The following is a 24,710-nucleotide window of genomic DNA, read 5'->3' as shown; positions in this document are numbered from 1 at the left end:
TCCACTTTAGTTATTTTGGCTGACTGACAGCAATGTCATGATAGATATGTAAAAGACAGATGTTAAAGTAATTTAGATATACATACTAAGGAAGTACTTTTCTGAAAGTATCCACAGTTATTGTACTAGGCAGGTGAGGAGGGGTCACACAATGCTACCTGAACCAAAGACAATGAAAAACACAGATGTACATACGGTCTTATAGTCTCCAGTACTCTACTGTGTGGATCTGCAAATGAACTGAGATGTATGTTAATTACAGTTACAAGATAAATATTTTGTACATGCAAGGCACCAAGGAAGTACTCACAGGATACCCATTGGTACAGGTGAAAAAGGTTTTACGTGCCTTGTTTCCCAGGAAAAACATAACTGCACTTCATTTAAAAAACACTTATTTTTTGCAAAGAATTCCCTTATTTTCCTTTCTCTTCCTTTAGGTAGCTGTTACCTGAGTTATTGTTTTACTTCACCATCACATTTTCTTCTGCACATCATACGTTTGGTTTTTACTGTGTTGGGTGTAGTAGAGTAGTTATCATCCTGGCAACAACTAATTGACTTCCAAATAAACAATTAACTCGTGTCACATGATACCATAAGGCCAGAAATTAAATAGAGAGTACATTAAACATAATGTGGCCCTAAATGACTCCTGGAAGATTTTTGGAGATAACTCTCAGTGTGATGAGCTCGCTTGAACGAACGCTCATAAAGCAAATGAAAATGATTATGCAAAGTAATATGCATACATGCTATTATGTAAAATTCAACATAATCTCTGAGGCAGTTTGAAGGGAAACAGCACACACAGCCTCCAGGCTATCACACTTCATTATTATGGGGATTCAGTGTGAACCAGGCCGGCCGGCAGCTGCTGGATGAGAGGCAGGCAGGGAGGGAGGGAGGCAGGGAGGGAGGGGATGCTCACATAATAGCCGGCGGGTGAAGGCGTGGTGAGTGTGGCTCAATACGAGGCGAGTGTGTGCGCTGCCGTAGTACCCGAGGATGAACACGGACAGCGGCTGCACGGCGGCTCCTCTCCCTGGCAAAACCGGCCGGGGAGAAAGCTGAACGGGGCCGATCGACATGCAGGAGCGGCTTCACCTTTATCACCAGCTGAGCGGGATATAAGGAGCGCAAAGGTAAGGCGGTGTATGATGGGATGGAGCGGATCCGAGCCGCCTCAGAGAGCGGTGAGGAGACAAAAGTAGACGGAGTCATGGACGCGTGTGATCCGGGGAGAGAGAGAGAGCATCAATGGAAATGACACCAGCATGGGTTTGGCTCACCGCAGCGGCTGGCGTGGCTCTCCAGTAAAACAAGCAGGAGTGTGGTTGTATTTGACACATCTGTGTAGTCATGGGGGCTCAGGTGGAATCCACCCATGTACAGTACAGTCGCTCAGAGGTAGCACATTCATTGTTCTCCCTGCACAGTGGAAACTGGCCCTGAGATGGGCTAGTCTCATTGTAGGAGACTGTGGACAATGCTGCTGATTCGAGGATATGAGGTGGTGTTATTAGGTGTGTGTTTAAGTTGAAAAAGTAGTTTATGAGCTATATGCCTGGACTGATTGAATCTAATATGAAGAGGCAGGCTGTGTAATACATTGATTTAGGTAGTGTGACTTGGTGAATATTAAGAATGCTGGATGAATCATCATTTTACCCTTTTGCAGCACTGTGAATCATGCCTGTCCAAAGCATCACTTTATTATAGGACATTCTTATGGGGGGGGGGGTTGTGCATAATTAGCATTTTCTATTTTGAAGAGTATGCAGTTTGTGACTATGGTGACAAATGCTGACCCAGGCTTAGCATTTTTAGTTTTTAAAGATGTTGCATTTAGTTTTCGGTTTGGTGCAGGTAGGCCGAGGTATCCTCCTTGTTACACTTATTTCTTCTTCTAAATGTATTGCTCTGGCAGGTTCTGGATCTCTGTTTTTTTTCCCTCCACTGTTGAAAACAAGGATGAGCCCTGCAATGGTTGACAGTGACCTGCTGATGTTATCTTCCAACTGAATGTCTGAGTGTATTTAAAGAGCGTAAACAGGAATTGTTGCTGTGACGGTTGTGTCCGTGTGACACACGTGTCCAGCGTGAAACTTTGTTGGAAAGGATGTCCTGTGTCATTTATCATGCCAGCGGACTTTATGAGGGCGTTTCTGGCTCTTTTAAAGGGCAAAGGGTCCTCAAGGTCCGTTAACTCCTTCAAAACAGGCTCAGTCAAAACTCAGCACACACGTTTGAATATATGTTTTCATGAACATCCTCACTTGTCAGTTTGAGATGCTCACTTGTCTGTTTGAGGCTACTGAGAAATGTATCAGCACTCAGTTGGCAGCCTTCCATTTAGGAATCAAAGCCTCCTGAGACTTTCTGAGAAATGTGTTAAAGACAGAGAGGGAGAGAGATCTATTTTTGGACAGGCATGTAATCTTGTATTCATACACTTACCACAGAGGGAATAAATCTGATATACATAATGAGGTGAAAGCTGAGCAGCATCACTGAAGTGAAACAGGATTGCAGGTGAGGACCAGGGGTTAGAACTTAGGCTCTCTCACATGCTTCTGTCCTAAAAAAAAAAAAAAAAATCAAATCTCATAGACTGATCCTTGACACATGCTTTCAGTTCAGGTAAAAGCAGTCCAGAGAACTTGATGACATATCCGTCAATTTGGCTCTGTTGTGATGATTTTCACTGGGCTGCAGGCACTCTGGATCTTGGTCCAGATCGTATAATTTGGTCATGTTCCATTTTCTCCACCCATTCGCGTTCGTGCCTCAGTGCCTTGTCCCTGAGCTCTGCAGAAAGTCACTGCAGTTTTCTGTAATGAAACTCTGCAGTTTTTGTTATCAGGAATGCCAGTGGGGACAGCTGCGAAACCCGGCGAATGAGGGCAACTGGTGGCAAAGCTCTCAATAATTGTAAGAGCTCACTGCTGGCAGACTCATCTGTGTGTTTGGAACCAGTCTTAAGTCCTGTTGTTTGCTTTGAAGGTATTTCAATTCCTCACTGAAATGCTGCATTTAGACAAGCTGAGGCTTTTCAAACATCTGTAACCAGAGTGTCTCCATCTCTAAGAACTCTGATCAATAACGGTGGAGAGTTCTTCAGATTTTCAGGATCAATCTGTCTTCATGGACTCATCCAAAAAACAAATGTACTGTATCTTGGATCCAGGAATGGACAGTCATGATCCCTAATCATGTCACTGACTCTCTGGCCTGTATCCTCACAACACGATGATGATATCAAACGTATTCAAATCAAATTATCACATCAAATGTATCCAGTGACCTCATTCATGTTCCCCAGACGATGAACCCCCTGAACTCATAATGGAAACTTCATGAGCTTTTCGGTAGCATCCGTCGACCGAAGTGTCAGCTTTGCACGCAGAATAATAGATGCACAAAACATCTTAGCTTCTAATAACTGCCATGGCCTCCTCTGAGGACACCTAGCTCTTGTACCTGTAGAGGTTGAGTGCGCTTAATGTAAGTCTCTTTGGACAAATCCATCAGCCAAAATATAAATGGAACATAATGTAATGCCTCTCTTCCAGGGTCAATGTCCGAACAAGCTAACAGTCATAGCCCCACAGCTGGTAAGGCGCTAGCAGCTAGCAGTGGCACCAGTATTGTATTCAGCACTTTTATATTGTTAGGTGCAAATGGACGCTTAGCTTGTGTGTTTGATATTATATCATTGTATTTAACTGTTTTCATTAAATGCACCTTGGTCAAAGACTGAAATGTCTCAACAACTATTGGATAGATTGTTTTGGTTTTTTTTTTGTCAAGACATTCACACTCCCCTCAGGATGAATTGTACAAACTTTGGCGATGCCTCAGTTTTACCATCAAAATGTGTGACCGAACACATGTGACATTCTCATCAGCCTCACCTGCAATTTGTGTTTACTGCTAACTAGCAAATGTTGCTAACATGCTAAACTAAGGTGGTGAACATGGTGAACATTATAAGAGTATGCTAGCATCATCACAGTGATCATGCTAGCATTCTGGTGTTAGCATTTAGCTCAAAGTACTGTCACAATTACTATTACAGGTTTGCATTTCAAGTCATATTTCAGCCCCACAGCATATGAGAAAATGCAAACACTGGATAAAACACATGGAAATCTTTATTGTAACTAATATGAAAATATCACTGAGGCTCACTTGAATACTACGGTGCTAGCATTACAATCCCACAGAGACTGCAGATTTGACCACTACTGTCGCTGTGGCTGCTAATAAAACATTGTGGTCCATGCTGCTGCTTGCGGTTGTGAGACAGCCATGAGAACATACATCACAGTGTCCTACTGCCTCTGTAGACGTCCTTTTCAGGGTGGAAGTGGGAACTTGTACTGCATGATGACATCATTCACATGAATCACTCCTCTGTGATGCAGCCTGCCCTTGTTGTATCGCAGAGGTGCTGTGAAATAAAAACAAAATTAATATTTCTTCCAGGTTCTAATTTTTCCTTAATATCCTGCGCCTCATTGTGTTCGTGCATTTCCCGGATATCACAGGCAGCCAGAGTGGTTCTCTTTGGGAAATGATGCTAGACAGATAGCTTTTGACCGCTGACAGCATGAGTCATGATGAGATATCAGATAAGGTTTGAGATAATCCTGTGTTGTATCCCTCAGCCCACAGCCTCTGCAACCAGGCCTTCTTGCTGTGGACTCAGACTGGTTTTGCCTTTGGTGTTTAATTCATTATTTTTACACCGCCAACACATATAGCTAGGCCTACTAATTATTAATTCATTTAGGAGAGCTAAGATTACTTGCCATGTAAGACCAAAAACAAATTAAAATATCACTTATTTCCCAATGAAAAACAACACATTTGAATCCATAGAGCGAAATCAACTTTAATTGTGCAAGTCTCGGGTTCAGGTGTCACAGGTCAGTTACAGCTGAAAAGCATTTACTCAATCTGCATTGTCATGACAGAGGAACTATAACATCTCATGCACTGAAAACACAGAACTTAGCGTGTTTCCCTTTATCACCAGCGCATTGGATGTTACATCCTGTTAGGGAGTCTATTTGCAGCCACTTGAATTTACAGGAAGATTCTACCTCTTGCCTTTATGGTGCGAATCCAGTCACTAGAGAGTTATTAAGTTTTGATCATTATCATTATCATTTATCATTTTGTCTGACTAATTTGCTCTCACACATGTGGACTAACACAGCGTGGGAATGTGCAAACTATAACGTCCAGCTTTGCCCAATTTCAGTGGGTGTCTTCAAAAGAACATGTAAGCACAGAGAGCAGACACTGACTTGCATGTGATACCAGCCTTCATCAATAATGCATGAAAACGGGAAACTGAGATAAGACGGGCTGCAGTCTGGACATGACATTTAACCAGTGTGACGTATTAAGCGCTGACAGTTAGCTTACCCTGGAGGCAGAGAAATACTTCTGTTACACCATCTTATTGTGCAACTTTGAAGCTTTTTGTGTTATTTTTCACTGTTAAAATGATAGAATGAAAATTAACAGCTTTCATTCTTCATGCTTTGTGGTTTGCAACATCTGCCCTGCATCTGCTGGTCTCACTGGAATCAACATGGTGATTCTTTGTTTCTTTGTGGAGGCCACATCTGCACCATCTCCAAGTCTCCACTGGGATATTTCACTGTAGCACGCTATAACAAGCTGTCTATATGCCAACCTCAGGCTCGAGACCAAACCCGCACCCCGCGGCGCAGTACTCAACCAGCGCCTGTCCAGTCTCCAGAGAGACGCACACAAAGACTGACAGTTCTTTCATCTCTCCCCTCCGTGTCTTTTTTACATGATGGTTCAATGCTTGTCTTAACCCCACAGGGTCCAAGGCTGGCTTTTTATTGCGGTTGAATAGATTGTGTTTGGTTGACTAAGCAGCGCTGTCTGCTGCGCTGTGATGAATACAAGTACATCTGGAGATGACGAACGAAGATTTAAATTATCAGCAGTTTTTAGTGGAGCTGCAACAAGTAGTCGATTAGTCAGTCAACACATAATTAATATGCAGTTCTTTTGATAATGAATTTATCTTTTAAGTCAATTTTCAAGCAAAATACAATTTTTTTGCTGGTTATAGCTTCCCCAGTGTGACGATTGGCAGCTTTGGTTTTTTTTGTCTTATGTGAATGTAAACCAAACCCCAACCTCCAGGGCTGAAAAATTAAAATTCTGCAAAATAATGGCAGGGTCGCTTTGAGTGACAGCTAGCTGCTAGGTTAGAAAATGAATCATACAAGCTGAACAGAACAGTCAATAAACACTAGCTGAAATCAGATTTAGTTTCAGACAATTGGAATGACACTTAGGATGGCAACGACTAATGAAACGCAGCTTGGGACAATGGTGTTAGTCCCGCCCATGGCACTGATTGGCTAATTGTTTGTCCCCTGCAGTGCTTATTAGATGCTTTTTCAGGCAGATTCAAAGGCCTGGACCCTGACACTGGTCTGTGTTCACTTGTTCAACGTAAAATCAGAATGTGAAAACAGAGGAACTGCAGGGTTAATCGGGCTGCTGGGTTGCTGTTTCAGATAAAAATAGCAGTTCTTGTAGTGATTATAGCTCTGAGATGATTAATGGTGTACAGTAGATTCCTAAAAATCATGGCTCCTCTTCCCACTCACTTCATCTATATTGCATGAGTACAAGTCATCCCAGCTGAATTTGACTCTCGTCTGCAGAGCTAATAACTGCTTATGAACATTCTTCGGTGGAGGATGCTTGTTTAAGAGGCCATTTTCTCCATGAACTTCTTCTCCACACAGAAAACTAACAATCCCTGCGCCGCCTAGTGGACGGTTACTTTACTGTACATGCCAGCATGGAGTCATGCTTATTACAGAGACAAATTGAGTGACCCAACCATGATGCAGTCATAACTAAATCAAGCTCAAATCAATGTAATAATACTCCTGCTGACTGTCACGAGCAGCCAATCTCCAAATTAATTGGATTTATTGAATGTGCACTTTTAAATTAGATTATGAAAGAAAATTTATGGCTGTGGTGATAGGAAAGACACATTATTCAGAGGTTGTAATTGGCAAAGTGCTCGTTAAAACAATACAGATGGTGTAATTTAAGGGAGTGACCGGGTGTCCCCCGCCCCTTCAGGAAGCAGGGCCTTTTTTTTAAATCATTTATTAGTGCAATGCGAGAACAGATAAATGAGAAGTAGTGTGCAAAGTAAAACCTATTTGGGCTGTTTCAATCACTTTAGTGGGAATCTCTCCTGCCTTGATTATCAAATAACATCACTCAGTTAAAATGTACAGGAAAAGGAAGTAAGAGAAACCTGATATCCAGATTCAAACCCATTCTGCCACAGAGCAGCACACTAAGTGTCTAAAATGCCTCAGGAAATCCAACCATATTAGCAGACAATACAGACATGCTTAACCAACTTTTATTGACTATTTGTGTTTGTTGTCTGACCCCAATTGTTCATATTAAGAGGCTGTAAACCCTAAAGTGTGGCCAGCAGTCTGACCCAGCCTGCCCTCATTCAGTCAGCTGTTGATGTCTCATAAACTGGCGGCACTGTATAAGCCGTCACTGTACACTGCTCAGGCCCAGCTGCTCAGTCGCTAACCTGTATGGAAACAAGCTGCCGGTTAATCCTGACCGTCTGTTCAGCCAGAGCTAACACTTTCATGGGCTGGATCCAAGAGGAGACTCGTGTTAAAGGATGAGGTCTGGTCAGGGATGCATCCACACCTGCACTCTCCCCGGAGAGGTTTACCAGGTACAGCAGCGGCTCCGTTCAGTCCAAGTGTTAGAAGTTGTGATCAGCCTCATTCTGTCAGATGAGGCGGCAGTTGAATCTATCTGATGTGTGTGTGTGTGTTTTTTTTTTTCTTTGAGTTTGTGAGCAGTTTTTGTTGTGAAACTGGTCAACCTCAATCTGTCATTTTTACTGGCTATTTGATTTATTGAGCGTACACTGCTTTCAGTGTCTCTTAGTAGGTCAACCTGATTCCATGATGAGCAGCACTGTTCGAAGGGCATTTTGGTCAAAGTGATCTTGCGATCATGAGTTCCTTCTTATCGTGTGGGTACGAGAAGCAGAGACCTGCATTTAATGGATGCAGTGTTTAGACAGAATCTGATATGAGGCTGTGGTTTACTGGGAGCTGCATGCTGGTTGGATCTCGATGCATAAATGTTTTATTGAACAAGGTGGAAAGTTTGGAATGATGAAGATATTAGTAGCGCTGGAAGAAGTATTAAGATTGTTTACTTAAGTAAAAAGTCCAGTTTTCATATATTTTATTTAACTATTTTTGTATCAAAAGTAAATGTACCCATAATGCAGAAAATTGCCCCTAGTGAATGATTTATTGTTTGATTGCTATTACAGTGCCATTCATGTATGAACAGCATTTGAATGTTGTAGTTGGTGAAAGTATATTGTTTGATCTGTAGCTCCTATTTTATATACTCATCATTTATGTGTGTAAAATCTGCAAAGCAACTAACTAGAGCTGTCAAATTAATGTAGTGGAGCAAAAAGCACCATGTTCCCCACTGAAAGGTAGTGGAGTAGAAGTAAAGTAGTATAAAATGGAAATACTCAGTACATTGAAATAGTACTGAAGTACAGTCCTTGAGTAAATGTACTTAGTTACATACTCAGTTCCTTCGCTGGATATTTCTTTACACAAAAGCCGGAGCGGCTGAGAGACCGAAAGAATAAAAGTTTAATGTGAAAGGTTTAAAATGAGCTTCAAATCCCTCCTTCGGTTGCTATGGCAACAAATCCTAGAGACAATGGTTTTATTGTCGTTAAGGACGTCAGTGTTTCTTTTTTTTTTTTCTGTATTTACCATCAAGGCCTTTGCTCAGTTTAGCTACTTACAGTAGATATAGTAACTGTTTAAAAGCAGGCTTGTTTCAACTCTCTTTATTTTGTAGATATTTCAGTGTCGCAAGAGCTTTCAGGCCTTATGTGTGCTGTAACGTGCAGTTGTAAAAGCATTACTGATACACAACACTCCTCGAGGTCATTGTGCCTTGTGATGATGAATAGCTTGCAATCTGTGTCACGAGCCTTGAGCTTCCTCTTTTCTTCCCCTTGCAGATGACTGAGGGCAGACTGTGCCAAGTGCAGCTGCTGGATGACAGGAAGCTAGAGCTGCTGGTTCAGGTATGAACGCTCCTGACTTAAAGCGGCTGTAATCAATATGTTTAGAATAACAATGGGTCAAATGTAATGTGAAAAGGGGCTAAGGGAATAAGTGTCTTTCAGCTCATTGTTTCAGTTTTCTGGCTGCAGCTTTACTGTTTTCGTTCACTCCTGCCATTCTCATAGCTTTGTTCTTTTTTTTTAAGCTGTTTTCAGCAAAGAAAGCTCTAGAAATCAATTTTGCACAACCTTTCCCGCACCACAAGGCAGACGGGCACAGGTGGCAACAAGCTGGTGGACATAGTGGAGCATTTGGCAGCTGAAGAAGTAGATTATTTCCTCAGGAGTTGGTGGTGACCAACCAGAGTTAAAGAGAGATTGAATAGTGAACCACAAAATAAATGCTAACGTGCCTCTGTATCCACTGGACATGTAAATAAGCAACTGTTTTGCAGTTTAAAAGATTATATCAAATTGTGCCAATCATTGTTTCTCACCCTAAGTGGCCCCCAAAAATCTGCTATTGCAGGAGAGAAGGTATGTCTTCTCCATCACGTTCCTCCACGATATATGATTGGGCAGCAGGTTAACTTAGTGAGTAGGAAGAGCAGCCTTCAGCAGCATGACCTGGGTTGAGTCCCTGAGTATCCATGCTGCTGAAGTGCTCTTGAACACAACACAGTCTGCTTCTTTCAGGAGGGAAGGAAGCAACAGGATAAATCATTTCCCCAAGTACCCTGACACGTTAATCAAGGAAATTGTTTGGATTATTATTCTACAAGGGATTTACAGTAGGTTTCCAGCTAATTTAAAATCTTCTTCCACAGCCGAAGCTGCTGTCGTACGAACTCCTCGACTTGGTTTCCTCCCACTTCAACCTCAAAGAAAAGGAATTCTTTGGACTCGCATTTTTTGATGACAAGTATGTAAATTGTCAAGTTTATTTTTCTTCTGTGGTCTGAGTATTTACAGATGTCCATACATATGTGTATGTGTTTGTGTGTGAGTGTGGATGTGTATTACTCACATTGTGGGGACATAAATCTGTTTACACATTGTGGGGACTTGCCTTACTTATGGGGACAAAGTGCAAGTCACCATAATGTAAATAACTAAATTTTAGGGTGAAAGGTGAGGTTCAGGTTTGGGTTAAGGTTAGGGTACATCTCCAGGAAATTAATGTTTGTCTATGTAATGTCCCCAAAACTGATGGAAACTGTGTGTGTGCGTGTTCAAAACACAGCTTTCTGATGCTTGAGTCTGTTTTGCAGTGGTCAACGTAAGTGGTTGCAGATGGATCGCAGAGTTCTTGACCACGACTTCTCGAAGAAGTCTGGGCCCATCGCCCTCAGCTTCCTGGTCAGGTAATAACTCATTTTCTCATGCAGTTCCCAAGCCCTCCAGCAGGGAGCACTAGTTTGTGGAGTATAGCTATTAGCCATCAACAAAATGACAGTAGTTCCATGATAAAGCTTGTCCTGATTGTCTTGAATGTCTATTAGTGTTTCAGACTTTACCCATCATCTTAAGCATGCACTAGGCAGAGAAAAGTGTAGGATTTCCAATTAGCATCAGCAACACAGTGCAAAGTAATCTCAGTTTAACCTTTAAATTGTTGTGCATGCATCTGCTTTTATCCTTCATAGGTTTTATGTAGAAAACATAACACAGCTTAAGGACATCATAACGGTGGAGTTATTCTTCCTGAATGCCAAGTCGGCCGTCTACAACGTGAGTGTTTTGCTCTTGTTTTTCTGGAGGTTTGAAGCAATGAAAAATGATTCTGTGAGTTGTTTTTTTTCTCCGAGCGGCTCCCTGATGATTCACTGTCTCTGGACCCTTGTAGCACCTCAGCTGAGCAGACAGTGGCTGCAGGGCACAGTTTTCTCACTCTGCTGGCTGGAATGTAAAGTAGAGGGTCTGAGAAAGTAGACAAAACACAAGGGTTCATTTTGAGAATAAGCAGAGGTTATTGTAGGGCACATTCTATGTTTGGATCTAGAGATTTTTCTCCATATGGACCACATTTTCTGCGTCCTATTTATTTTTTTTCCCTGTTGATCCACTATGTCTCCCAGGAGATTATAGAAGTGGAAAGTGAGAACGTCTTCAAATTAGCTGCAAATGCTTTGCAGGTTAGTGCTTTTAATAGTCCCATATACATACATTAATTACTTCATATAAAATCCTTTTAAAGCATGTAATCTGATAAGATGTGTTCTCTATGACTAGGAAGCGAAGGGAGACTACACAAGGTAAGTGCATATTATCAGCTGTGTAAGAAGTGTTTAACAGCAGGACAAGTTAATAGTGAGCTTTTAGTGAAGACGTTCAATAGGTCACTTGTTTCTCCGGAGTGCAGACAACAAAAATCATTGGCAGCGTTATGAGAGGCGTACCACAGGCTGCTGAGAAGCTCGCACCAGGCAGCTAATGAATCTCATAGTGCTGAGAGAAGACAAGTATTGCAGTGCAGAGACACCTTAGCATTGCAGAGCGCATCTGTTATCTGTGTTTAACAGAACTGCACTTTGATATAATACATGCAGTGTTCAGTGGGAAGACTGCAGGCCTGGATGCAGGTGGCCACCTGGCCTTGGCCAGCTGATGAAGATGGCTTAAGAACACAGACATCTTCTCGTTTGAGTAAATTCTTTTATGGCAGTTGAAAACCAACATCTACCTTTATATTCGGACTCCACATGTTTTAACTCAGTATATTTAAAGCGACTAATTCATGAATATGTACAGTTCATGTTTTTTTTAATTTAAAATCTTTATCTTAAAGTGAAAAAAACAAAAAAACATTTGAAATATAGTGCAGCACAAGTATAAAGTTGCAGAATGCTAAAATATTCAACTCAAGTACATTTACCTCAAAAGTAAATGCACTAAGTTACATTCCACTAACGGTAAAACTTAATTTTTATTTTATTTTACTTTTTGGTGTCTCGGTGGTGAGTGGGGATGTTGGAGGTACATCAGTATTCCTAAAATCCTGATTATGGATCTGGCGGTTGTTCTACCATCGCCTCTGGCCAAGCTCAAGATGTGATGATTTACACTTCCATTCAGGGCTGAAACACTTGAAGACATGAGCTCAGTAATAAATAAAAGCACATTAAGTCTTGAGATTCTGCAACTGTCATCACAACTATTTTTCTTCTCTGTCTCAGTGATGAAAACACTAGAGCTGACTTGAAGAAACTACCAACTCTTCCCACCAAAGTGCTCAAGGAACACCCATCACTCGCATACTGGTATGCTTACCGGAAAGACTTATTTGAAATCTACACTAATGTCTTTCCCAAGGAACAATTTTCCATCATGCTTACATATTGAGAGAAGGTGTGTCCATGTATCACGTAGCCTCAGGCCAGGGTGTGTGTTAGCCAGCTAATGCTACTGAGTTTTTCATTGTTTAACATGACAAAATCACACACATTTACCAAATGTCAAGGATGACTCAGTCAAGTGTCAAAAGGTGTAAAGGACTTGGTTCCACTGTTGTTTCAGACATGCACTTGAATGTAAAGATAATGTTAAGAAAGTAGAAGAATGGTGAAAGTTAAAGCACTTTTAGCTAGCTAAACTTGTTAGCATTAGCTTGGCGGCTAAAATGCTTAAGCTGCTATTCCAGGAGTTTATACTGTGGTACTAAAGCAAGATGCAGTTCAATATATGGGTGATTAACATTACATGCTGTGGCTGCTGTAGTTTTATGCAGAAAGTTAGCTTCAGATAGCCTATGTAGCTAGCTGAAAAGGCTGGCGCTCAGTAGGGGAGAGTGGGGTAATTTGTGCCAAGGGGCAAGTAGTGCCACCCCTGTTATTTAGAAAACCATAGAAGAAGTTGGTCATGTGACCACATATTTTTGAAGAGGCATCCATTTCGCTCATCCTGCAAAGAAGGGAGACACATGACTTGAGAGGTAAGCACATTTAAGTTCAAAAAACATTTTTTTGCCCTCCAAAGTAAAATTTCTATGACTAAGGTTTTTTGATTGCTGTGTTTGAACAATTATAGAAAACTTTGAAAACAGTTCACACATGTTTTAGTGCTTTAGTAAGCTACATCATGAGTCTATACAGTTAGCATGATGCTAGCTCAAAACAGCTGGGGGATGCATTTTTTTCAAAATGGTGGGCTTGGGGTAATTTGTGCCAAAGGAGCTGGGTTAAGTTGTGCCAGTGGCACAACTTCCCCCATCTTATGATTATTTACTATATATTACTTTATTGTATTTTATTGATGACGATGATGATGATGATGATGGTGACAAGGATCTGTCTGCTGGTGACTTTGTCTTTGTGAAGTTTGCAGGTAAAAAATCCAAATCCTATAACTATGTTGGATTGGTGGAGAATGTTGAAGGTGACGAGATCAGTGCAAAGTTTCTGAAGCAAAGTTGTAAGAGGTCTTTTGATGGAAAGCCCATCTTCACATTTAGAGAGAATGATGAAGGAGTCATCCCTAGAGGTGATGTGCTCAAGAAACTACCCACACCACAAAAGCTTGGTGGTACAGCCAGAAGGGAGCACAAGGTCACATTCCCCTGCAGCATTGACAAGTGGAATGTCCAGTAGTAGGCTGAATCTGTGAAGATATTCAGATGCAGATGCAGTTAGGTGCCCATTTTGGAATTTTCATTTGGTTCTGAGCATGTGTTCATGTGGTGCTAGGCCTTGTTGAAGCAAACTGGCCTTTGATGATGTTAAAACTTTAAATAAACATTAAACAAGTACTTTTGTATTGAAATTGTCTTGCTTTTATATAGCATTATCGTTTGTGAGATTAAAATGATCTTTTTTACTTCAGTTATCAATGGCACAATTTACCCCAGTGTATTCTGACTAATGGCACAACTTACCCCGCACTGGGGGCAAGTTGTGCCACAAAACCACTTTTTTTTCTAAAGCTATATTTCTGAAACAGTTTATTTAAGATCCAAAGTGATTGCTCCCAGGGATGCACAACATCCTAAACTATATGTACATATTTTAGTTGGAGGCATTCCTGTAATCCCCTTGCGTAAAAGGCACTTTAAGTAAAAATTGGCACTACTTACCCCACTCTCCCCTATGTTTAGAGACCAGTGTTTTCAGTGAAGCTAACTAGCCAAACATGCTGATGTTACACACAGCAAAAATGAGAAAATGAAGGAGATGAAAAATAAAATGGGCAGATAAATGAGATAAAAAAGTAAAATAAGTTAAGTTTAATTTATTTCATGGGGCCACATACACATACTGTATAATGTACCATGGAATGTCTTGATAATGTGAAAATGTAAATTGCCTGTCTTTATCTGACTTTGCAGTGAGGATCGAGTAATTGAATATTATAAACACCTGAAAGGTGTCTCCCGAGGACAGGCCATTGTGCAGTAAGTATTGAAAAAAGCAGTTGGTTCTCAGCAATTAGACAATGAATTTTATAAAGCTTTAAGTTCATTAATCATCCTCTCACCTCTATTAGGCCTCCTCTCTCTCTCTGGCACTCCTTTTCTCATCATCTGATAGAAATCAATAGCTCCTCTCGCAGTCCAGTGAATCACCCCGATTCACTGGACAGAAATCACATTCCCAGTTCTATCGTTTCACATTCCCAAGGTAAACCACATGCACATGTTAAAAAAGCAGCTGGTGGTTTTAATAAAGATTGTTTTTGTTCTAGGTATTTGACGTTGGTGGAATCGCTGCCCACGTATGGCGTGCATTATTATGAAGTTAAGGTTGGTGTTCTGCTGTGATTAATGGGAAATCTGAAATTGAACCTGAGATAGAGTCAACCATCAAGCTCTGTTCTTGCCTTGCAGGATAAACAAGGGATCCCATGGTGGCTTGGAATCAGCTATAAGGGCATTGGCCAGTATGACCTGCAGGATAAATTGAAACCTCGAAAAGTAAATATTTCCTGCTGATCTATCTCTAAAATGCCTCCTGCTCTTTCTCTGCTTCACTGATCTGACTGTGGACATGATCGCACAGGGCATGTGTAAGGACTGCTGCTGTTGCACATAACGCGGTGATTCACCAGCTCTAATTCATGCATCATCTATTTCTTCCAACAAAGGCTGGGCCTCAGCTGCAGCAGACGAGGCCAGACTTGAAAAAAATGGAGCCACATCTCAGTCTAGAGGGCTCTGGCAGTTTGCCTTAATAAGGCTCGTGAGTTTATATAGAGGTCCTTGAGAACACATACTGTACAGTTTGAACCTGCTTTTCTTGTTCCAGTGGCGTTGTTTTAGCTTATGAGTTGATAGGAGAAACACCCATGTGAGTGATGTGTCAGCTATGTTGTGCAGTCTGTGCCTCTAGTATTTGCAGTTGGGTGCAGTGCAGTTCTGCTATAGAGCAGGTGAAAGGTTCAAAACAATTCACATGACTTTATGCACTGCCCCGCCACCCAAGCCTGGTAATTGCTCGACAAAGAATCCATCTTTCCAGAATTGTGCAAGCGGCCGGCTGTGTGCAGGCAGCGGTGTGTTTCAGAGAGGGGAAGTGGGAGTGAGCTTGTGATGTCAAAGGGATAGGGGCCGGATTTGGGCGTTATCATTCATGTTCTGAGAATACCTGAGGAGACAAGTCAGGAGCTGACAGGAGAAGGAACAAAGTATGTATGTGTATTGACAGCAAAGCCAGGGAGGATTTAATAACTAAGAAACGGGACTTATGAACATCTCTCGCGCTGGAAAGACTGCATCCTACACTTCTTTGTGTGGTCGCCTTTGGAAGTAAGACTGCAAGTAGACAGAGCTTTTATTCTTTTAATAGCATTTACCGATTTGTGTGTTGATTTAAAACCATCAGTCGACCTGTAAAATTAGATTTTTTAATTATAAAACTGATGTTTGCTTCTTTGTACTTGTAATCCATGTTAACCGTGTAGCAGCATTGTGATACAAAATACTACCCATAGGTTCCAGTAATATCGATGCAAGACTATTTCTCATTCAACTCTGGTCCAGACACACAGTGAGTCACTGACCCAAATAGATTGTTCATATCTGGCTGTTGTCGGTAAGCACCTGGATGGTATGGGGATAGACGCGATGAGCCATGGAAAGAGTTGTATACAGAGATGAGTCTTTGTGTAATGTGCTTTTGTGGCGTACTTTGCTGTCTAACACCTGCATTATTGCAGACTTGGCATGCCAGGTGGCCCAGACTGTAATGACAGTTCATGTTACAGTCTGGCTTTTTTAAAATGACTGTGGTTGAAACGGGCTTCACTAAACACCTGCACTACTCGTTTTTTTTTCCAAATAGTTTATGTGATGGGGCTCATGATTATTGTACCAGAGATACATGAATCTTCATCAGGACTGAAGGCATAAATCTACATTTCAGGTAGAGTTACAGAGCATAACATGCATTTCTCTCATTGTTATCTCACCCCCAGCTTTACCAGTGGAAACAGCTGGAAAACTTGTACTTTCGGGAGAAGAAATTTGCAGTAGAAGTTAATGATCCACACAGGTGAGCAGCAGACGTGATTCTTCTTTGTACTTCTGAAACTGGCTATTTGTACAGGTTAACTTATTTGTTGTTGTTTTTTTTTTCCATTTTTGTTGTGCTAACAGCTGTTTAGCCGCTGAGTCTCTCTCTTCAGCATTCACGTAAAGAGATCACTGCACCTTTTATTTGAATTGTGATTAAACCTCCATCTCAACCTCTGATTTCTTCTCTGGCGTGTTTTTTCCAACAGGAGAGCAGTAACCAAGCGCACCTTTGGGCAGACGGGCCTACTCATCCACACGTGGTATGCCAGCCATTCTTTGATCAAAACCATTTGGGTCATGGCTATCAGCCAGCACCAGTTCTACTTGGACAGAAAACAAAGCAAAGTAAGTGTGAGTCCCCGGTCACTGCATTACTTTTAATACGGAGTAATCCATCTGCTAATCTTTGTTTTTTGTTTTAGGCTAAATTAGGAACAGCAAGAAGTTTGGAGGAAATTGCCATGGATCTCACTGATCACGGAGGAGCAAAAATAAACAGATTGGGGGACGCTGGCCTGAAGAATAACTTAATAACAGCCAGCAATGGGAGCCTGGTGTCCACAGGTTGGTTCTGATTCTTTCAGTTCATGAAGCGAGTTATGAAGTCCATGTTTTTATAACAAAAATCGTCATTTCAGATCATATTTGTGCTCTGAGGGATAAACACCGATCTGTGTGTGACTTTAAAAGTAAATGCAATATATTGAGGAGTGGATATAGTTGTTAGATGCAAGGATACTGTGCACTATATTGGCAAAAATAATCAGAATATTGTATTCACAGGTTCTGCAGACTCTGAAATGAGCGAAGAACAGAAGAAAGAGAAGCTCTCCGAGCTGAGAAAAAAAGAGCAGGAGATCCAAGATATTTTGGCCAAGAAAACAAAAGAACTGAAGAAGATTTGCCTGAGAGAGGCGGTGAGAAATCATTTTGTGCTACACTTGTGCTACGTTTTGCAAGGCACATACGAGTCTTTTCCAAACAGCCACGTTCGGTCAGCTGCATTATTTAACCGTGTTCCTGTGCGGCGAGTAGATTGATGGTTTCTGCTGTTGCTTTCTGTTCATCTAACTGTTCAGGGACCTCGATGTTTTGTGCTTTCAGGAGCTCACTGGCAAGCTGCCAAAGGAGTATCCCCTCTCTTCAGGTGAAAGACCGCCACAAGTCAGACGGCGAGTTGGCACCGCTTTCAAGTTAGATGACCTTTTCCCCTACAATGAGGTCTGTATTCAGCTGGTACACTTTAATCAAATACAGCAGCAATTCACGCCTTATCTTTTTACACTGTCACTGTATCATGTACACTAAAGTTTAAGGGATACATTTTGGCTTTATTCTATTTGCATACAGCCAACAATTCTAGCACATATTGTCTGTGTCGCCAAAGCCACACTGTTTGACTGGGTGACGTGTTCCTTTATTACAATGAACATGGGCGCTGTGGTTTATTTTGAGTTGATCCCACATACATGGTTCTGGTGCCACAAATACTTGCTAGCTGACTCCGTGTTGTTTACAGGAAGTGCTCTCAGCTACTAATTTGCAGGACATGACAGTACTGCATCTGCAGCTTATTAAAAAAATATCATCAATAGCGTCAAGATGATGTAAAGGCCTAATTTAATTTATTCCTTAACAAATTTTAAATGAATAAGAAGAAACAGGTGTCAATAATAGTTACTATCTGATTAAACTGCGTGACGCAGAAGTCTTGACTCATTGTTATCTCCGCGGACATGCTGCTTGCTTTTTGTGCAGGATCCCTTCCTGAGAAACCTGGAGAGCAGATTTGCCCTGCAGCAAAAGATTGTGGAGGCGGCTAAGAAGCTTGCAAATGAGCCAGAACTGTGCAAGACAGTGAAGAAGAAGAGGAGGAGAAACTGTTTGGATGCCATGCACAAACTGCAGCAGATAGAGGATGAGATGAACCAGTATCGAATCAAGAAGGGAAAGAAGCCCACACAGCGGGCCTCAGTGATCATTGCAGGTATGACGCAGGTTGATCTGTGTTCCTCGGTGGTCTCTTAGCTGTAGTCACAGTAAACATGGAGCTGTTTTCTCTCTCTTCAGATGAACTCGTCCGTTCAGACTGTAGCTCTCTGTCCAGTCTCCCACTGGACGATGGTGAGTTATACAACACATTCAGGTGCTTTAAAACTGACCTGCCATGATAGTCATTACTATGAGTCTTTCAGTGTCAGTATTGTTACTGTGGGCTGCCTTTGTGTTCAGATGATTCAGACGGTGTCAGTCAGAGGCCGCGGTCGCGGTCTGTGCAGGGTTCCCCTCAGCTCAGCCCGATGCGATCGCTGGGAGCAGAGTATGATGTGGACAGGCAGGGATCTCCGAGGGAAAATCACCATAATAAGAACCACAGCAGGTGGGGAAACAGATTTCCTGCCCGGACACTTATTGTTACCATAACTTCTCGTGTGATGTGTAACTTGTTTCACAACTTTTGATTTATTGAAAATCTGAACTGGTCTTGGAATGATGCAATGATATCATGTTTTGGCAGAGCCCATAATATCTGCCGAGTCATGTTTGCAGCCTCATTCCTTTCCTCGCATCTCATCCCTGTTCTTCCTTTTTATTTGATCCTCTCCTAATTCCGCACCCTTTTAGATTAGCTTTTGATGGCCAGGAGGCTTCCCACTACTACCAGAACCCAAGAGAAGTCTCCTCCACCCACAGTAGTCCCTATAAAACCCTTCCCAGACCTCCTAGAGATCCACGCAGCATGCCTCCCACCCCGGTTATGACCCGCAATGCCTACAGCAGCAGCCAGCTCAGGTGTGATCTCCTGCATTGTCAACCTAATACCTTTCCTTCTCCTCAACAATAACTTCAACCAAATCCCTGCACCTCTCCAACCACCTAACCTTCAACCAAACCTCTCATACAGATCCCTAACTTTTATTTTAACCAATAAATCCAGAAATATTATCCTGTAACTGATTTTTTTTTAGGAGTTTAAAAGTTGTGTCCGCTCTTCAGGTCTGAGGGGTCTCCTCATTGCTTCAGGCATCGCAGCGGAAGTCTGGAGTCACAGCCCCGGCTGAGAAAGGACACAGACTCAGAGAAACCCGTCTTTATCTTGTCACCAGCCCACCGCAGTAACAGCACAGAGGTGTTAGAGGATTGCTCGTCCTACACCAGTCAGTCCAGCCTGGACTACTGCGGGGCGGCCAACTCCCACTACAGTACGCTGGACTCCCGCTCCTCAACCATGCATCGTCTCCACAGGAAGGTGGAAGTGTATGGAAATACCGGGAGTATGCCCAACTTGGTGCAGCACCATTCTGGTTGTAGTTACTCATGCGAGACCTCAGCACACTATGCACCCAGTGCCTACTACGTCTCTGGCTACCCCTGCCCGGACATGGAGCCTTACGCTAACGGTGCCTATGTGTATGAGAATGAAGTAGAAGGCCACTACAACGTCAACCCGTCCTACCAAATAAACGGGTACCATGGACATGACAGATTCAGGCATTACAGCAGCGACCGGGCAGACGCTCTTTCCCAGAATCCCTACGCAACGGTGAGGCCTCCGCGGACCCGAGAGGGACCCAGAAATGAGCTGCTGGCCAAGAACATGCAGAAGGCCCTGGTGGCGGAGCATCTGAAAGGCTGGTACCACCGAAGCAGGGGCCACAGGGAGGGAGGGAGGGGGATGCTGACTGGATATGACTTTGACAGCGGCTCTCAGCTCAGCCTTGGCTACCAGACCATGCCAGCGGCCTTCAGTCACTCCAGCAGAACCACCTCCTTTTCATCAGGTGAGATGGTGTGCTTGAGTCTGAAAAAGTCACATTTATTACCATAGGAAGGAAAATCCCACACAAAAGTATAATGTCATCAAATCTGTTTTTGTCCTCCTTTATATTCTAGATATGTAGTGTATATACAGAATATGCAGCATGTCTGCTGTAGGTTGTTTATTACGTAATAGATATCATCCTGCAAACGATGCTTTTTTACTTCAATTTCTAATTATGCCTCACTCTTCATCCCTCCATCATGCCTTATAGAGCTGCTAACCCACCCAAGACTGTTTTATTTATGTGGGTTTCAGTGGACAGTTCAAAGCTTTTTCAGGCTGCCAAGAGTAGAAGTCTGGGAGAAAATTAGCCTCAGTTTGGCCTCTAATGTATCACTATTACATTCACACAGTCACCGAGTCACAGAGCGAAGCATCTTTCTTGCATGAAAGATAAATACTTGGCTGTGACCAGAACCTTTAAACCTCTACTGCACATAGTTTGGTTTTTCATGAAAACATATTTCATCCTATTTTTTGGAGGTTTGGGGCTCTCTGAAAATATATTAGTGATGAAAATTGTCGCTCTTATTCCCCCACCAAGGAATTTTAGTGTTGCCTCAGGGCAGTGTTGTGCTATAAGGAGAGTAAAACCAAGAAAAATCTGATCTAAGTTTCAAAACATTTATTAAGTGAAATACATCAGGAATTTGTAGCACAACTTTAGCATTTAAGAAATTGTCTTTCCTGCACATTAAAGATGATTTTTAACCTGTTTCCCAAGTTATGATACTTCTTCTTAAACCAAGTAGCTGGAAATTATGCATTGCCGTCCTCATTTTGTACACAAGTCTGTTCAATTTTAAGATATTGGTCCAAGAAACAAAGCTGGGCAGGTTTGTAGGTTTGGGACGTTTTCATGTGATGTGGCAGTAACTGTACTGTAATGACATACTGCCATATCATGTAAAGGGTGTTTGTTTTGCAATAGTAATGTTCAGGTGGACTTAAGAATGCTTCCAACAACAGCAATTACTACCGAGTTATACTCCAACATTAGCTGAGTGTTTTTGCTCGTGCCTTGGTTGCAGTGTCCTCAGTGGAAAGCACAGGAAACTGGCGCAACCAGCTGGCAGTCGGCCTGACAGAGTACGAGTCACTCGACACACCTCAGTACCTGCACCCTGGAGCTCCTGCTTCTCCGTACAACCGCAGTCCCACACACAACAGGTGAGTGCAACAGCTTACTAATCTTATTACAAAATATCCACACTGAGCTGTGATGAAGAGGAGAGTCAGTCACAGAATATTCGGGTTTGCTGTTTCAGTTTAAATATTGTCAGAGTTTTAAATCAAATTCTGGTTACTTGCTTAAGGATACAATAATTAGGCCTGTTAATGTCCCGGCCCTGCTGACGCTCAGTGGCAGGTACAGATGTCAGTGCTTCTCCTGTTTCTGCTAATAAATGTCAGTTTAAGACCTTTGGTTTGTTTGCTGCTCAGCCTCTGGATATAACTTTGTATTTGTAAGGTTTTATCTTGTATTCTGCTTGTGTGACGTGCAACTATTTAGCTCATGAAAAAAAAATGTAACCACGAGGACCGTCTCTCTTGTTTCCTGCCTCTCCTCTTTTCTGTCTTGACTTATGATTCATGCTCATGTGTGCAGATCTTCTCCAGAAAACAAAGTGTCTGACACTATGCCTAAAAAATCTGAGTCAGTTGAGGTGGTTGGCTCTGAGGCCACTAGTACAGATGAACCATCAGACAACCAGTCTAGCACTTAAGGGTGAGACCAGCCACAGTGGACTTCTTTGTGTCGTGGTGCCAATCATCCCATCCTCATTCATGTGTTAGTCCTCTATAGCTTGTTTAATCTAATCATCCACATTTTAATTGTGGTTTAACGTCACTTTTGTGTTTCTTCAGAATCATGCATGAGACGTACATCAAGGTGAAACATCTTTATGATAAGAAAGTAACAACAGTAAAAGCCTGCAGCCAGGCTAGCAGCCCTGTCAGGATGTACAGTAATTAGGCAGGACAGAGCTAAATGCTAATGCTAACAACAGCATGCTAACATGCGCACAGTGCAAGTTGCTAACATGCGCACAGTGCAAGTTGTTAACATGCTGCTGTTTAGAAGGTATACTGCTTACCATGGTCACTATCTTAGCTTAGCATGCTAGCAAGCTAGCTTCAGCTAATTAGCACTAAACACAAAGTACAGCTGAGGCTGATGGGAATGTCATTAGTTTTGCAAGTAAACCAAAGTATTGGACAAATAAACCTCAAATTATAACAACTCATTCTGAGAGGAACGTGAATTTACACATTTTAAGATAATCCATCCAATAGTTGTCAAGATATTTCACCAAAAAGAGACCATGTCGACCTCATTGTGGTGCTAAAGGAATCAAATGATCAAATTTCATGGGAAGCCATCCAATGGTTGACATGTTTCAGTCTGGACCAAAGCGATGGACCAACTGATTGATATCTCACTGCTAGTGTGGCTAAAATGTAGGAAGTTTCCATTTATCCATGAAGCCAAACTCATGCTGAATGCATTCAGAAAGTACTGTGGACTTTTTGCATTTCCATTTCCATTCCTCAGTTTTTCACAAGGTTCAGTCATGTCCTCTCAAACAGCTGACCTACTGCAGATCTGACATGTTCTTGTGTTGCTGCCTGTACAGATTTCACCTGGACGGAAGCTACATGAGCATCCACTGAAGAGGACCAAACCAAACTTTGGCACAAACGAAGCCATGGCCAGCAGCACATGAAGGGGATGAAGTTGAAACACAGGCTGTACACAAACTTTTCTGGCTGCCATAACTGTGTCTTGGAAGATGTTCGTCTGTTAGGTTTTTGGCAGATCAATGTGTACGCTGTCCTCTTGTTAAAGTAACCTCTGAACACAGTGATGACACTCTTGAATGACTTTCCCATGTGCCTTGGATTGGATGAATTGTACAGGCAGATGAGAATGTGTCAAGAAACTTTAAGATGTTGCACAACCACACTGGATTCAAACCCTAATGTGTTTTAAAGAAGAAAAAAGAGGCAACGTGTGTTTTTACCGAACTTTGTGTATTATAACAGGAACTAGCTACTGCCTTATACAGAACAGTAGGTTATAGAATAAAAATGACTTTCACCACTTTCATCTCAGTAAGAATGATAAAAAATAGTCTTCAATATAACATCTGAGTTGAAAACCAGTTTAACATGTTCACAATGCGACATGACGAGAAGTGAATCGATCATTCGTTAGAGCAGAGTGCGTCTTCGATGAATTTCCATTTCTTCCTTTCTTTAAGTGTTGAATCAGAATGTATTATGTCAATATTGTTTATAGAGCCATTTGTCTTTGTTGGTGCTGTAATGTGTTTTAAATGCATGGTAAGAATATCGATTTTTTTGATAAGAACTTCTTTTTATATTAACAGAAGACCACTGCCGTAAACACCATATTCATATCCCGCTGTTTGTTTTCTCACCCATTTGTACAGTCAGTGTGTAGTTACTGTATATGTTGTTAGATGTTGTCATAAAATATTTTCCACCAGGAACAACGATGTGAATAAATACATGTGTGACACATAAATGCCTGTGGTCACTTTCTTTGAGAGGCGTGTGTGGCTGGTAAACAACCGATTTGGGTTTGTTTTTGAGTAAATGAGACAGTCTTTAAGGAATGGTTCAACATTTTGAGAACTACTCTTGCGGAGAGTAGATTAGATGATCGACACCACTCTCATATCTGTCCATAAGTATGAAGCCACTGCAGCTGTTTTAGCTTAGCTTAGCGTAAAGACTGGAAAAGGGGGGAGCATGAGCCTGATTCAGGCTCGAGGTGAGCAAATAAACGTGTTTTCCAAAATGTCAAACGATTCCTGCCAGGTGTTTTATTTCATACAGAAATAAAACGTGAGCTTTCAGCGTCCAGTGTCAAACTGTGCTGAGTAGCAAACTAAAAAAAAAGTCAGACAGAACAAATGTCTTCTCTTCGACTGTCAGTATCCATTTCCCTAAAGGCAAATTACCTCTTCTGGGTCGATCTCATGTTTTTATTGTGCAGCACTTTCTGTGCAGCAGAGACTTTGCCCCCCCCGCCTCCACCCCCGACCGGCCTTGTGAAAATGGTCCACCTGCTGCTGTCAGTCCTGCGCTTTCCTTTGCCTGAAGCAACTGTCATCCCAAAAGATCCTGATGGCCGGGCCAGCTGGGAGCAGGCGCTGAAAGAAGAATGTTAGCATGTCTTT

General features: G+C 42.0%; 1 protein-coding gene across 2 annotated transcripts; it reads left to right on the top strand.

Annotated features, from left to right (window-relative positions):
• The first annotated feature begins 995 nt into the window (after positions 1–995).
• On the top strand, positions 996–24,053 carry frmd4bb (FERM domain containing 4Bb). 2 transcript variants are annotated; one of them, XM_076741167.1, is made up of 24 exons: positions 996–1,145; positions 9,128–9,193; positions 10,000–10,094; positions 10,444–10,536; positions 10,819–10,903; positions 11,251–11,307; positions 11,405–11,427; positions 12,349–12,432; positions 14,493–14,558; positions 14,849–14,906; positions 14,991–15,077; positions 16,577–16,653; positions 16,883–17,021; positions 17,099–17,240; positions 17,460–17,593; positions 17,781–17,897; positions 18,435–18,663; positions 18,747–18,800; positions 18,909–19,056; positions 19,302–19,469; positions 19,674–20,458; positions 21,531–21,669; positions 22,109–22,228; positions 23,139–24,053. In XM_076741167.1, exons 2-23 carry the CDS (start codon positions 9,128–9,130, stop codon positions 22,224–22,226), a joined length of 2,964 nt encoding a protein of 987 aa, XP_076597282.1. In that variant the 5' UTR covers positions 996–1,145; the 3' UTR covers positions 22,227–22,228; positions 23,139–24,053. The 2 variants fall into 2 exon arrangements, with proteins under 2 accessions (XP_076597282.1, XP_076597281.1); XM_076741166.1 differs by lacking the exons at positions 996–1,145; positions 19,302–19,469 and adding an exon at positions 7,716–7,792.
• Positions 24,054–24,710: the final 657 nt, after the last annotated feature.

This window comes from Chaetodon auriga, chromosome 10 (genome assembly GCF_051107435.1).
Source record: "Chaetodon auriga isolate fChaAug3 chromosome 10, fChaAug3.hap1, whole genome shotgun sequence".
Classification (NCBI taxonomy): Eukaryota; Metazoa; Chordata; class Actinopteri; order Chaetodontiformes; family Chaetodontidae; genus Chaetodon; species Chaetodon auriga.
This window is presented reverse-complemented; position numbering and strand designations above follow the sequence as displayed.